Source organism: Salvia splendens, chromosome 2 (genome assembly GCF_004379255.2).
Source record: "Salvia splendens isolate huo1 chromosome 2, SspV2, whole genome shotgun sequence".
NCBI classification, from domain to species: Eukaryota; Viridiplantae; Streptophyta; class Magnoliopsida; order Lamiales; family Lamiaceae; genus Salvia; species Salvia splendens.
Genome location: NC_056033.1, coordinates 28,415,882 through 28,430,675, shown reverse-complemented (window position 1 = coordinate 28,430,675; position 14,794 = coordinate 28,415,882). Strand labels below are relative to the sequence as shown.

The window sequence follows — 14,794 nt, the reverse complement described above, 5'->3', positions numbered from 1 at the left end:
ACACAAGCGAATAAAGCAATCAAAGCCCCACAAAGAAACAAAAAAAATTAGGAAAGCCCCGTCAGCATGACGTCACCCCATACAGCAGTTTACAATATGAACAGATGTGGATGGCCCAATAATATATTGATTTTCCAGATATTAATTGTATCATATTCGTATATCATAGAAAAGGGAAATCATCAGTTTACGCGTAGAGAGATGAGATAGTAAGACCACTAGAAAAGAAAATCCAATCCAAATTTGCATTTCCCTCCTCATTCTTCAAATTCGTTTCACATTACCTCAACAGTTAATTAAAAAAATCATATTCTATTTAATTAATTATTTAAATATACAAAACAAATTAATCGTTATTAACGGTAGAAAAAGAATGATATATAAAGAGGAATCCGGATTTGTATTTTTGCATTCCTTTATTTATTTTCTCCTGACACGTAAGCAAATCTGAGAAGAAAATCATTCTTTTCTTGTAAGCTTTTTTCCTGATTTTCACACCATATTTTCACACCACCCTTTTCATTTAATATCAATCACCAAACCCTTTTTTCTTGAGATATTTTTTCCCTTTCCACCAAATCTTCCTCAATAATTTTCCATCTTTGCGTTTATTATATATGGATCACCACCATCAGCAGCTCCACCAGCTATACTCGGAATCCGTCGGAGGCAGCGACAGGTTTCCGCAATGGAGCATTCAGGAAACCCGCGATTTCTTGGTTATCCGGGCCGAGCTCGACCCGAATTTCATGGAGACGAAGCGTAATAAGATGCTTTGGGAGATGATTTCGACCCGGATGAAAGAAAAAGGCTATAGCAGAAGCGCGGAGCAGTGCAAGTGCAAATGGAAAAACCTCGTCACCAGATACAAGGTAGTGTAACACGCACGGTGTGTTTGTTTGTTCGTTTCTTTTTTTATTACCGATCATTGATATTTTATCAAGAATTTATACAAGTTAGTTTCTAGCGGATGCAAAATGGTTTTATTTTGATGGTGAAAACTATTAGCTTGTAGGGATTAGTGTAGCACACACGATGTGTTTGTCTGTTCGTTTCTTTTTTATTACCGATCATCGATTCATAATTAAATATATTGCGTAACGTTATCGTCAAGAATTTATACAAGTTAGTTTCTAGCAGATAAAATGGTTTTATTTTGATGGTGAAAACTATTAGTAGGATTATATCAGTGTAACACAGACGATGTGTTTTGTCTGTTCATTTCTTTTTTTATTACCGATGTTTATACAAGTTAGTTTCTAGCAAAATGATTATATTAGTACCAATTTATTATCAAAATGATATTTAGGGATGTGAGACGATGGAGACGGAGGCGATGAGGCAGCAGTTCCAGTTCTACAACGAGCTGCAGATGATATTCGCGACGAGGATGCAGAGAATGCTGTGGCTGGAGGCGGAGGGGAGCGGGACGGCCTCGAAGAAGAAGAAGGCGGCGCAGCTGTCGTCGGACGAGGAGGAGGAGGGGGAGGAGGAGGAGAGCGATGGGCAAAAGGGTCATAAAAAGAAGATGAAAAAATCGAAGAGCAATCCGAATTCGAGTAATTCGGTGGTGGCGGGAGTGAGGGAGATGATGGATGAATTCATGAAGCAGCAGATGCAGATGGAGGTGCAGTGGATGAAGGCGTACGAGGCGCGGGAGGAGGAGCGGAGGATCAAGGAGATGGAGTGGCGGCAGACGATGGAGGCGTTGGAGAATGAGAGGATGATGATGGAGAAGAGGTGGAGGGAGAGGGAGGAGCAAAGGAAGGTGAGGGAGGAGGCTAGAGCTGAGAAAAGGGATGCTCTTGTTACAGCTCTATTGAACAAGCTTAGAAGAGAAGATAGTAGTAACATGTAAGAATTTCATTGTTAACTTCTTTATAACTTAATTTAATTTTATAATATTTTTGATTAATTAGTGATTGTCATTGTTGAGAATATTGAGAGTTTCATGGCTAGGGATTGCACGAGTCTTGAAATTTCTTGGGAGAGAAGTCAGAAAATGATACTATCGTGTTAAGAGATGTGGGTCATATTTAATGAAGGATGATATTTTCTTCTTTATTGGTGAGAGAAGGTGAAATGAATCTCTACCTAGCTAGTTCTTGCAACTAAAGAATTATAATATTAGTACCACTTTTAAAATGACAATGTACTATCAATGTGAACCCTTAGATTTAGGAGTAGATTCAATTTTAGTTTGTCACGTGACAGGCTTGCTTGCCTATGTATTATAGATTGCTTGATTATCTTTAATTTCGTATTACATATTGTTTGGAACCATATGCCGAGTTGCATGCCTATGTATCACAGATTGCTTGCCTAAGTTGTCATTTTAACTATGGTGTCACAATAGTGCTCTTATTTCGTATCACATATTGCTTAGAATCATATGCTAAATTGTTTGCTTATGTATCACATATTGCTTGCATATATATTGCATATTGCATGTTACTTATTGTCACGTTGTCATTTTAAGAGTAATGTCACCCTAACGCACCCCTATACTAGTATACATATTATTGTGTGCATTTTTACTGCATCATTAGTGATTTAGTGATAAAGTAAATATGGATGTTATGTTCAGGTTGAAAAATCACAGTACTCACTAATTAATTATCAAGTATTATGAGGATTATGTGATGCAATCATGCAAATACTTGCTCATCATTTTATGAATTAAAGTATTGTAAATATTGAAGAAAAAAGATAGTACTACTAGATTTATTTAGTTGATTAATTTATTTGTGGATGTTTGGGAATACAAATGGATTAAGCAACAACATTAATGATTAGCTTATAACTAAGGTGGTGTGGCCATTCACATTATATATAGGGTCACCATTCAGTAGAGTAATCACTACGCAAATACAGTTGTATTGTCATGAAATATCTGTAAATTTGCATAGTTTACTAGCTTACCCTACACACTATATTTTCATGAAATTAGATCATGATATTCAAGCGTAGCATAAAGTAAAGGCATTTGATTTGTAAAAGAATATTAAATCTGGGGTAGTTTCCATTATTCTTATGCTACTACGTATATTTAATCGTTTTCTCGTTTGAGCTTGTTCTTATGAAGTTTCTCTGTGGAGAGACAGGTAATTACATGAAGAGAAAATACATTAATACCGGGGTACTGTTTTTTTTGTTTATTTTAGGGTAACAACTGTAAATTTACATTTGTGTTTATTTATTTATTTTGTTTTTTTGTTTTTTTTATAAATTACATTTGTGTTAAGAAATGAATGCTGCATTTTGTCATTTCACATATGAATCATTTTACATTGTCTTGAATGTGAAATACGGAGTACTATGTATCAGAAGTACAACTGTACAACATATCTACGGACGTGATCAATGTTTTATCCTAAGATTTTCATTCCTGAGAGATTATTCCTTCATTTAAATAAGTGTCAAATATTTTTGATATGAGATTCAATAAAGTTCATTGTTTCTTAAAATCACAAATTTTGGCTTAATTTAATATTTTTATTCATGAATTTAAAAATTGATCACAAAAGTTACAAACTTATCCTTCGTAGCAAATTTCCCATGAGTTAAGGAAAAAGCTGATATTGTAGGAAATCCATTTCAAGATCTAAGTTCATAATTTTACAATCAAATTTATAATTTGAAAAAATAATTGAATTTCAGCCAAAATTTATAACTTTTTAGAATAATACCCCTTCAATTAATTTTTTTTAAAATTTTCTCTTAACAAAAAGTTAATCCTAGTATGCAAGAATTGTGTTGTAATGGGTAGTAGTGTAGTGTGGATGGGAAATTCTCTGATGTGCAATATTGCACAGTAGCGGGTACAAATATACCAATAAAACAATATTAATTTAATTTAATTTAATTTAATTTAATTTATTCAATTATTTTTTATACAATGAGTGTAACAACAGGGGCTGCTTTGCAATATTGCACAGCAGAGTATCCCCACCCAGTGTAGTGTAATGGCTCCACATCATGAATAGTGTAGTGTAATGGTGTAAACTGTACTTCCTTTGTCGTTTATAATTTGTCACCATTTGATCCGGCACGAGTTTTAAGAAATGTAATAGAAAGTGAGTTGAAAAAGTTAGTGATATATGGGTCCTACCTTTATATATTAGTTTTTATAATAAAATGTGAGTGAAAATAAGTTAATGGAATGTAGGGTCCACTATAAAATATGGGTAAAAGTTAAATGTGGCAAATTTTAGGGACAGAAAAAAATAAAAATAAGTGACAAATTTTCAAGGACCGAAGGAGTAAATAAAATGATGTGTAAGAGTATTATGTTGTTTGATTATTTAAAATATTTAAAAGTTTATACTTTTCAGGGACGGACTAATAATGAAATATTTCATACCTTTTAAGGGCGGAGAGAGCACTAAGCTAGCCATCAAACTTAATAAATTAATAGAGACCGAATATCTTAAATATGATGATTTGAAGTTGAAATTCATTAGTGGAGTGACGGGAGTAGCAGTCTTCAAGAAGAATATTTGCAATAAGGTATGTTTTGATACCTAAGAGCATGCTTATGAATCTATTTATTTCAGACATGTTGCATGTCTTGTTACATTTTAAAATAAAGTTAATTTCGTTAACCAGCTTATAAATTATCGAAAATCATCTTAGAGCACCCGCCACGCGTCTCGCGGGTGTCTCTTAGCTCATCCCTCCGAGACGAGACGGACGCGGGACGCGTTGCAGCGTCCCGTCTCGTCACCATCCCGCCGAGACGCCGGTCCCACCGAGACGGATGGCGAGCCGTCTCGCGACGTGGCGCGCGCTGGCGCCACGCGTGACGCTGATACTAGCATTATTAGTTAGATAAATTAGGATTTTCATATCTTTTCCATATCTTTGTTTTTTTGTTCATTAAGTTATTATTAGCATTATAAATAGGAGTTATTGTAATCATTTGAAAAATCAATCAAGAATATCAACATTATCGTTCATTCTCTTCTCCAAGTGAGAAAACCGTCGTGCTCGACGGGCACTCGCCCGCGACAAACATTTATCGATCGCCGATCTACGGACGCCGATCAGCCCGAAAGGAGGTTTATCCTATCAAATTGGTGCTTTCATCACGATCTCACCCTCCAAAACACCGATCGAATCACAGCTATGTCGCTGTCCAACGGGAATCCACCGCGCACAGCAACTAGCCATACCGATCGAACCATAGCTACGGCGCTGCCCGACGGGAATCCACCCGCGCACAGCAACTAGTTATGCATTCCACCATCTCGAACCAAAGTTGTGCCGCTGCCCGATGGAAGACGTTCCGCGCACAACACCAGATTTGGTTGCCGAGTTCCCACCTTGAGGACAATGTGGATTTCAACCGTGTGGGAGTTGATACGAGCATTATTAGTTAGATAAATTAGGATTTTCATATCTTTTCCATATCTTTGTTTTCTTGTTCATTAAGTTATTATTAGCATTATAAATAGGAGCTATTGTAATCATTTGAGAAATCAATCAAGAATATCAACATTATCGTTCATTCTCTTCTCCAAGTGAGAAAACCGTCGTGCTCGACGGGCACTCGCCCGCGACAAACATTTATCGATCGCCGATCTACGGACGCCGATCAGCCCGATAGGAGGTTTATCCTATCAGACGCACACTCACCGACCCGCAAGTGGGCTTCGTCACGCTGACGCAATAAATCATTTTTTTTTTAAAAAAATCGAATTTAATAAAAATAAAATAAAAATAAAAATCAAACGGTAATATTATCGTTTTTTACCGTTTTTTCTTTTTTATTTTTTTACTCTATAAATACTCTTATTTCATCCTCATTACAAACACAAACACACATCTATTCTTCTCAAATCATCTCCATTTCCTCTCCAATTTTCATCACAAAATGTCCGGCGACGGAAACTCTGGCGGTGGCGGCTCCGGCGGGTTTGACATCAACGCGTTTGGCGACTGGGGGGCATGTACAATGTATTGGGTGGTTCGGGTTCCAGTTCGTCGACGCCGGGCACCCAAGGCTCGTCGACGCCGGTGGGGTACCAACCACCCCATTTTGATGTGGATGCATACGCTCGTCCCTCCGCCCCGAGGTATTCGCAGGGATTATCCCAAATTAGGGAGGATTATCCGGATGAACCCACTCCGGAAGGAGGACGAGGCGGTGGAAGCTCCAGGGCATTCGACTCCGTGGAGGAAGAGACGGAGGTGGCTGAGGAGGAGGAGGAGGATGTAGGCCGGCATCCGTACAGCCGCAAGGACACGATGGCTGTGTACAACGCCTGGATCAGCGTCTCGTACGATCCCATCGTCGGGAATCAACAAAACCGGAAGTGCTTCGGTGGGCCGGCGGTGTCCAGTCCAGCACGGGGTCGACCTCGAAGCGCACGAAGCACACGGCGGGTGGCCAATACTCATCTAGTGGGGGCGGTTCAGCTAGCGCCGCACAAGAGGTTGCCTCGCAGGAGGTTGAGGGCACGGCGGACGATGCAGGGGGGTCCTCCCGTGGGCGCCGTCGGCCGCAAGGGACCAAGGCGGCGAAGGCGGCTAGAGGGAGGAGGGGCCGAGGCGAATCAAGCTAGGCGGGCTCCCAAGGGCCGCCCTCCTCCTTAATGTCCATGTACTTCACCGCACACTTACCGCATGACGCCTGCCCAATTTCAAGCCCATCATGCCGGCATTGTATATCTGGCGGGACAACTTGGTATTCCGCCTCCACCGCCTCCGGGGGATGATTCGCCGGCGGAGTAGTTTTTATAATTTCTATAAAATTGTATTTTAAATTATGTCTTTTTTATTTATTTTGCCACGAATTTAATTATGTATTTTTTTAGGATTTTAAGTTGTAATTTTTATTTTATTTAATGAAGTGTGTTTTTATTAATTGAATTTGTTGAAAATAAAAATAAAAAATAAAATTGAATGAATAGTTAAGGGATGAGATGGTTAAGAGATGGATAAGAGATGGAGGGATGCAGGTTCTGTCTTTTAGTTAAGAGATGGAGTGAAAAGTACAGTGAGACCCATGAATAGTTAAGAGATGAGACGGATAAGAGATAGCGTTGCGGATACACTAGATTGGGGATAGTGTGGCCTTATGAGATCATCAGAAATTGGGGATCTTCGATATATCCCTAGCAATCACAATAACATAAAATGGAACATAAATGAATTTGCAGAGATAGAGATAAAAGTCGTAGCTTGCTTGTTCGAGGATTGGAGAGAGATAGGGAGTTGTTCGCCTTTTACAATTTTACTTAGGTTTTTGTTTCATCAGTTCCAGTGCAGTTTTAGTCTTCAAATTCGAAAACATAATGGGGCGAAACTACCGCACGCATGGTCTCTTGTAGATCAAAGATTGAATTTTAATAGAAATTTTTGTATTCATAAGCTAGTCTGACCCAGCAGACCCCACCCCATTCGTCACTGATTTATGTTACTCTCTTCGTCTCCGAGGCACGAATTTTAATATAAAATTAGTAAAGTAAGAAAAAAAAAGATGAAATTAATATAGTGGATAGTAAAGTCATATTATTAGTAGGGTTTATATTTCCTAAATAAGAAAGCAAATAGTTTTCATGGACTAACTAAAAAATGAATACTAGTAGTTCATATTTATGATAGAAGGAGTATTATAGTTAAACACGATTCCTAACTAATTGCTTAATTATCCTAATATAGTTCATTCATATTGATACTGACAACAACAACACTATTTGAAATTTTAATATTGATAATTACCCTAATACAGTTCATTCATATTGCTTAAACACTATTTGAGTGACACTTAATTCATATTGATAATTCTCTCTCCTTCTATCTTGATTTAAAATCTCAATTCGACGTAAATTTTAAGATATTATGAAGGAAAGTGGTAAAAAAAAGTAAGTGGAATGTAAGTCTCACTTTTAAATTGTCACGACCCTATTTTGCTAAGGATAGCGAAAACGGGTAATCCGCGACTAATAAGAGGGATTAACGAAGCGGAGAAGGAAAAGAGGGTAGAGCTCAAGAAACTTGCCGAAAAGGCCAAATCGATTAATACCATAAGATAGAAGCCAAGTATTCAATTACATGGTTTCAAAATAATCATTTCATCAACTAAATCAGAGTTCGATGGTGAGACTTGAAATTCTCACTTTAACAAAAGCACAGTGGAATAAGTCCTTACTAAACGACTTCGTGTATGAAGACACGAATCGTCGAGAGATCCACTTGAATAATTAATAACATCGACTCCGATCATTGCTCCTTTCTCTTGACGTTCAACCTGCACATTTATAAATACATGCAGGGCTGAGTACAAGAGTACTCAGTGGACACGTGCCAAAAACAAAACATACATTATATAGTTGTCATCCATCAACAGTATCACACGGGGTTTTTCTTAAAAGACCCGAGCATACTAGATTTTTTTTGTGATCTTAAAAGTCCGACTGCGGTCTAAGTTCTTTAAATTCATACCATATCTGAGAATCGTGTACCGTGAAGGTAGCCACCTTCAACGGACACCATGGCCGGCCAACCTCTCTAGGATGGCTCAGGGCTCTTGTGCACAATATTCCGAATAGGATTTGCGGTCCTATTGTGAACCGAATTCGTTACATAGCTTTGGTGTCGCCAAAACCCTCGGCATATAGCCCCAACAAATAGGCCTCAAAAACAAACATTTTATGACATGACAACAGCTTGAAAATAATCACAGCTTCATTTTGAGAAAAGATAATATTTCATAACTTCAAAAGTATTTGCTTTATATCCACACTAATGTGCTGGATATTAAAAGAAAGCCCACCTGATACACTTATCTCCAAATAACTACTCTCGTCTTGCCTCACTTGCCCTAGAATAATTTATCCTTTAAAAATAGTGTAGCACGTTCTTCTTGACGAACAGTACACGTAATCCACACACATTCTCATGGTCTCGTCTTTCTTCTTGACGAACAGTACAGGTGCTCCCCACGGCGAGACGCTGGGTCTGGTGAATCCTAGGTCCAGGAGTTCTTGCAGCTGTACTTTCAGTTCGTCTAGTTCCTTTGGGACCATTCGATATGGTGCCTTTGATACATGGGCGGATCCTGGTTCTAGATCTATGGTGAATTCTACTTGTCGGTCTGGCGGTAGACCAGGTAGTGTGTCAGGAAACACATCTGGAAAATCACGAGCGATTTCGACCTCTTCCAATTTTCTTTCTTCTTTCCCCTCTTTGTTCAGCTAGACAAGATATGTCGGGCATCCTTTTCTTCATCAGCTTACTGGCTTGCAGCATCGAGATTACCGATTTTCGTTTTCCCATGGAAATTCCGTGAAAGCGGGTAGTTTACCTTCGAGGGTTCTAAAAGAAATTTGTCTTTCCTTGCACAAGATCGTGGCATGGTTTTCAGCCAGCCAGTCCATTCCTAATATAATATCCACATCCCACATGATCATAACACTCATGTTGTTCGCTACAATCTTAAGTTCGCCCACAGTGATTTCTAAGTTCGAGCAAGTATGAGAGATCTCTATATGTCCTCCTATTGGGGAAGATACTTCCATTCTATGTTCAGGTTCTTTCGTAGCGAGTTTCAAGGTAGTCACACAATGAGCAGAAATAAAAGAATGTGAAGCACCAATATCAAACATAAGCATAACAAGTGTGTTGAAGAGCTTTTGGCTGCTTCTGCCTCATTGCATAAGCTTGAGCATGCGTTGAGAGTTTTGGCCTCGGGTGAGGGTTCTTAGGTGACTGTTGTGGATCTTCTCCAGGCTGGACATTCATCGCGCGCAGTTGTGGGAGCTGAGCTGACGGGCAAAGTTTTGCTCATGTCCATGTAGTCTTGTTTGGGTAGTGCTTAGTAAAGTACTCATTCTTTCTGTACTTGAATCAGGCGTCTGTCCCTGTCTTGCAGATGTCGCCATGCAGTTTGTTACATTTGGGGAATGGGTCGGACCTTGGTGGATTTCCCTTGAAATATCCAGGGGTAGCTTGGTATCTGTCACTATGTGGCTTACTTGGTCCATACCCTCCCCTCTTAGGCTCAGGCTGGGCTCGTGGTCCTTCCCACTTCCTCTTGTCCCTGGGTGCTTGGGACTGAGGCGGGGGCGGAGTAGGGTTCACAGCTGGTGCGGTTTTCTCTCCTGGAATAGCTGCCTTGATGTCTAGTGCTCGTCCTAGAGCTTCAGTATAAGACAGTCCTCCGTGGCTGGCCAGTGCCATACAAATTTTGTACCTCTACAGAATTTCTTGGCCATCTTTCATCAGTGTCCATATATTCCGGTGCGTACCGAGTCCTATTCCATCACTGTTATTTATCCTTGTCCCATACTGATAAGGCTCGTTTCATGCATTGGTTTTGGGTGATATTACATGTTTTTTTTTGGAGATAATGCGCAAATTTGAGATTAAGTGTGCAGATATTTGTTGGGTCAAGTAGATGCTGCAATTTGACCGAGCAGATGCAAAATGAGCAGAAAATGAGTAAAAAGTGTCAAAAATCCACGAGGTCAAAGAGAATTATCAGGAGAGCAGGTGCGTGAAAAATCTAGCGGGCCCAGAAAAAGTGAAGAAATGAGCATATTTAAAAGATCCTATTTTAAGGGTACAAACGTCAAATCATGAAGAGCATACCCTAGGGATTCGAGCTTGAAGCCTCCCTATATAAAAGGACCAACATGAATGAAGAAGGGCGCTTAACGCTACCATTCTCGTAGTTTAGGTAGGAAACTCTCATAGGCGCTTAACGCCACCGCTTTCTTAGCTTAGTTTAGTTGAGTTGCTGATTTTCTTAGCTTAGTTTAGATAGTTAACTTCTTTCTTAGCTCAGTTCGATGGTCTCGACGGGGGAATTGACGACTCCAACGTTAGATCCTTGCTTTCTTTACCGCTTCTGAGACGATGTAGTTGGATCTCGAGTTTCATCGGAGGAATTGACGACTCCGCCTTTGGATCTCGACTTATTTCCAGTTTTATGAACCTTCGGTGTTTATTTACATGTTGATGATGTGATTTACTCATGTTTCTTGGATGCTTTTCGCAATTGGTGGCTTAGATGTTTACATCCATGTTGTTTACATGATTTCCAGTAGTTTAGAGGTTGAGATCTAGTTGTTCACGTGCTCGATTTGTGAGATCTGTTAGTTTAGGTGATGCATGCAAGGTTAATCTGTGTTTATTCCGCTTTCTGCTTGACCCAGGAGAGTAGATCTGGGAGTTCTAGCTTGAATTTCGTGTTTACGTCTCGTTTTGAAGCATGCTCTATTTTATTTCGTCAATTGTGTTGAAGCTCTGTTCCATGCTCTGTTTTTACTTGGTTAAGTGAGAGGTTGTTAGAAATCAGATCTGCTTTTTGCTTTTACTTTTTTGTTTTTCACAGTTTTCTGCCTGCCCCAGCCAGTTTAGGAAAAATGGTCTCCACTTGCTTTTGCATCTTTGTCTGCCTATTTTGGGAAAGTTTCAGCATGTTCCTTCAGTTACAGGTGTTCTAGTTAGTTCAACCCCAGTTTACAAGTTGTCTTGAGTTTGATTGTCAAGCAAATGTCAGTACTTTTCCCATCCGCTAGGTCAGGTAGATAGATCCAGTTTAATTCCGCCAGGTCAAGTAGATTAGAGTCTTAACCCACTTAATGAATGTGTGGCATCAGCCGATTCGTTTTCCGATTGTGTCGTAGAAACAATCTCTGTGGTTCGACCCCGCTCTTTCCGCTTATACTTTGTAATATTTGTTGCATTAGTGAAAAAATTATAAATCTTGTTGAAAGGAGGAACACGTGAACACGACACACGTGCGAAAATCCTCTCTTCAAATGGCGTCGTTGCCGGGGACTATGGTGTTATCTACTTGATTTTGTTTCTCTGACACTGTAAATAGCTTTCAGCTTTCTTTAATTTTCTATTTTTGATCGTTTTCTTTTGTCCATGCAGACTTCTTATCTAAGGTGTTTTCCAAGGTTGAAAAAATCAAGGCTGAAGTGGAGAAGGAAAGCTCTCCGATTACATGTGGCTGAAAGAATGCCAATGGGGCCAGGGAGTTTTCTTGTTCTTTCAATTTTATGATTAATGGTTGCATATATGATCCTTGGATACTTTAGAAGCTCATTTTGTAAATACTTTTAGTCGACTTTTAATTTTTGTAAATAGTTTTCTAAGAAAAATTCAAAAATATTTTTAAAAAATTAAAAAAATTTAGAAAATTGCAAAAAGATTTTTAGTTTTTTTAAATCCCTTTTTCTAATTAAGTTTATTTTAAAAAAATTTATTTAAAAAAATAGGGATAATTCGGAGTTACGCGTAATGGAAGAAACTCCACTACGCATGCACCTTATTATTGCATAACCGGTCAGTTTGCTAAGTACTCTTCGGGAATCTGCTGGGTCAGGTAGATAGGAAGGAATTTGAAATTTTTTGGGCTGAACCGGTATACTCCCAAGAATACTTGAGCAAAAGTTGTACATAGTGTGAATATGTTTTTTCTGAAATTCCTTATTAAAATCTAAACAAAGAAAAAAATTTAATCCTAAAAATATTTTTGAAATTCTAAGTAAATCTGGGAAAGAAGTTTATAAATGAAAAAAAAATTCTTTTGGATCTTACATCCACTTGACCAGTTTGCTTAAGAATTTCAAGTTTTAGTTTCGTAGGTCAAGAAGAGAGTACAAGGGACCGACAAGGAATTCCAATGATGAAGCTCCCAATTCAGGAAATAAGGAAGACGACTACCTGACCCAGCAGAATGGCAAGTCAGAAACAGGGGAAACAGAGGATTCCTCCCAGCAGGGGGTGGCCAAACCGGCCCTACAAACTCCAGAACTGTCGATGTTGATGTACCAGCAACTGTGAATGCAAGCCCCATGACCAGTAAGAGAAGAAAGGGGGATGTGCCACCACCACACCCCAAGAAAGCCCGGAAGCCTGGTCCCCATGGGGACCAGGGTCAAAATTGATCCCCCCAGTAATTCAAGTAAACTTTACTTTCAGTTTTAGTTTTTACGTTTAGTTTTGTGTAGTAGTATGCATGCTAGGTTCTTGCTGTTCTTATGTCTTCTCCCACTTAGGCCATGGCTTGGCCTAAGTGTGAGGAGTTTGTGTGCTTAGCATGTATTGTTTTTTGTGCTTCTTGTGTAACTCTTCCCACTTAGTCCATGGCTTGGCCTAAGTGTGAGGAGACTGTTATGTATATATGTCTTGTTTGTTTTTACCTTCTTACACTTAGCCCAATTCTTGGTCTAAGTGTGAGAAGTTTGTGTTTTTTTTAATCCTTGTGATCTATGTTTGGTTGTAGCCACTAACTGCCCTATTTCCACCTATCGGGATTGCTTGGGGACAAATATGAATGAAATGGGAGGGGGAGAGCAGTTAGTGCAGTTAGTGTCAAGCATGTAAATAATCTATTAGGTCTAAGAGTCAGTAGAAGTTTTTCTTTAGGTTCTGTGTTTATGCATAACTGGTAAATAAATAGCAAAAGCCACTTAAGGAGAGTAATTGAAGAGTGAATGCATGTCAATTTGTGAATCATTTTCCCTTAATAAATCAAAGTCAGTTGGATGAAGTGAGAACGATAGAAAATGCCTTAATTTGAAACTAACTGTGAAGCCCTCTTAAAAGTGAGTTATAAGCATAGAGTAGAACATTTTCTACTAAACACATTGAAAATAATAGAGTGGCTGCCATTGATGCTAAGGGAAAAGTGACACAGATAGTAAGGACTAAAGGCAATAGGGACAACCATTTTGAGCTTAATTCTTTCGAACTTGCTGAACCTGCCTCATTGGAAGGGCACCCCTTAGTGAACTCTTTGGTCCTGTACTAAACTGAATCCATTTTTTTTGGAACCTTTAGCCTTCATGTCATGTGAACAAGGGGGCAGGGATGGAGTAGCTCGATGGTAGGGGTAAAAGATAGATTGAGAAACAAGGGAAAAATGAGAAAAAAAAGTTCGGAAAAAAATAAACGGGCAAGGAAAGTTGTAACTTGACCCGAGAAAAAGTGGTTAGAATATGGGCAGACAAAAAATATATATACATGTCATCAGGCCCAGGAAAAAAAAGAAGTTAGAAAAGAAAATGGGCAGGAACAGTTGTAACCTGACCCAAGAAAAAATACAGATAAAAAAAAGAGTGGCAGAAAAAATTATATGGCCCAGTGAAAATAAAGTAGGGAAAATAAGGCCAATTAGCCAGGGAACATCTCCAAAATGTTGGGAAAGAAGATATCATACACGGGAGGTTGTTACCAAGTTTTGCCCCTAAGTTCACATGTTCGTATCATGTTTTCCCTATACTTCTCGAACTTAGGACCCTAGGATTCTCACCGATATACACTGTAATCCCCTAGCCCCATTATAACCCAATGAAAGACCTTAAAGAACTATTCTGTGACATTCGATCTTAAGGCATCAGTGGCACGATAAAATAAAGAGTGAATGATCCTAACATCCTTGGTGAGGAATGAGTGATCGAGTGAATCCAACAGATGGTAAAAAAAATAAGGTTATCTTGACGAACTGAGAACTTGACTAGATAGAAGAAGGGAGGGGGAAGAATCTGAGGCTGTAGATGCTTGGATTGACCTTAAACTTGTGGGGATGGCTGCTAGGAAAAATACCAGTTTATACACTTATGTGTTTTTACGTTTTTTTTCTTTGTCTTTTGGTTTCTGTCTGTTTTCTTAGCCAAGTCTTTTTTCTATGTTTAGGTCTAGAATTCTTTTGTTTCCCGTTTTAGAGTCGGTCATTTGATAACCATGCATTGAAACTTGCCTTATGTATTTTATTTTGTCTTTCATACTTGAGGACAAGTATGGTTTAAGTGTGATCAGTTTGATAAGGCTC

At 38.9% G+C, this 14,794-nt stretch overlaps 1 protein-coding gene across 2 annotated transcripts; it reads left to right on the top strand.

Moving 5' to 3' along the window:
* Positions 1-437: 437 nt before the first annotated feature.
* LOC121768307 (trihelix transcription factor GT-3b-like) lies at positions 438-4,408 on the top strand. Of its 2 annotated transcripts, none has more exons than XM_042164775.1 (3): positions 438-872; positions 1,310-1,854; positions 4,372-4,408. In XM_042164775.1, exons 1-3 carry the CDS (start codon positions 618-620, stop codon positions 4,391-4,393), a joined length of 822 nt encoding a protein of 273 aa, XP_042020709.1. In that variant the 5' UTR covers positions 438-617; the 3' UTR covers positions 4,394-4,408. The 2 variants fall into 2 exon arrangements, with proteins under 2 accessions (XP_042020709.1, XP_042020699.1); XM_042164765.1 differs by lacking the exon at positions 4,372-4,408 and adding an exon at positions 1,960-2,353.
* The last annotated feature ends 10,386 nt before the right edge of the window (positions 4,409-14,794 follow it).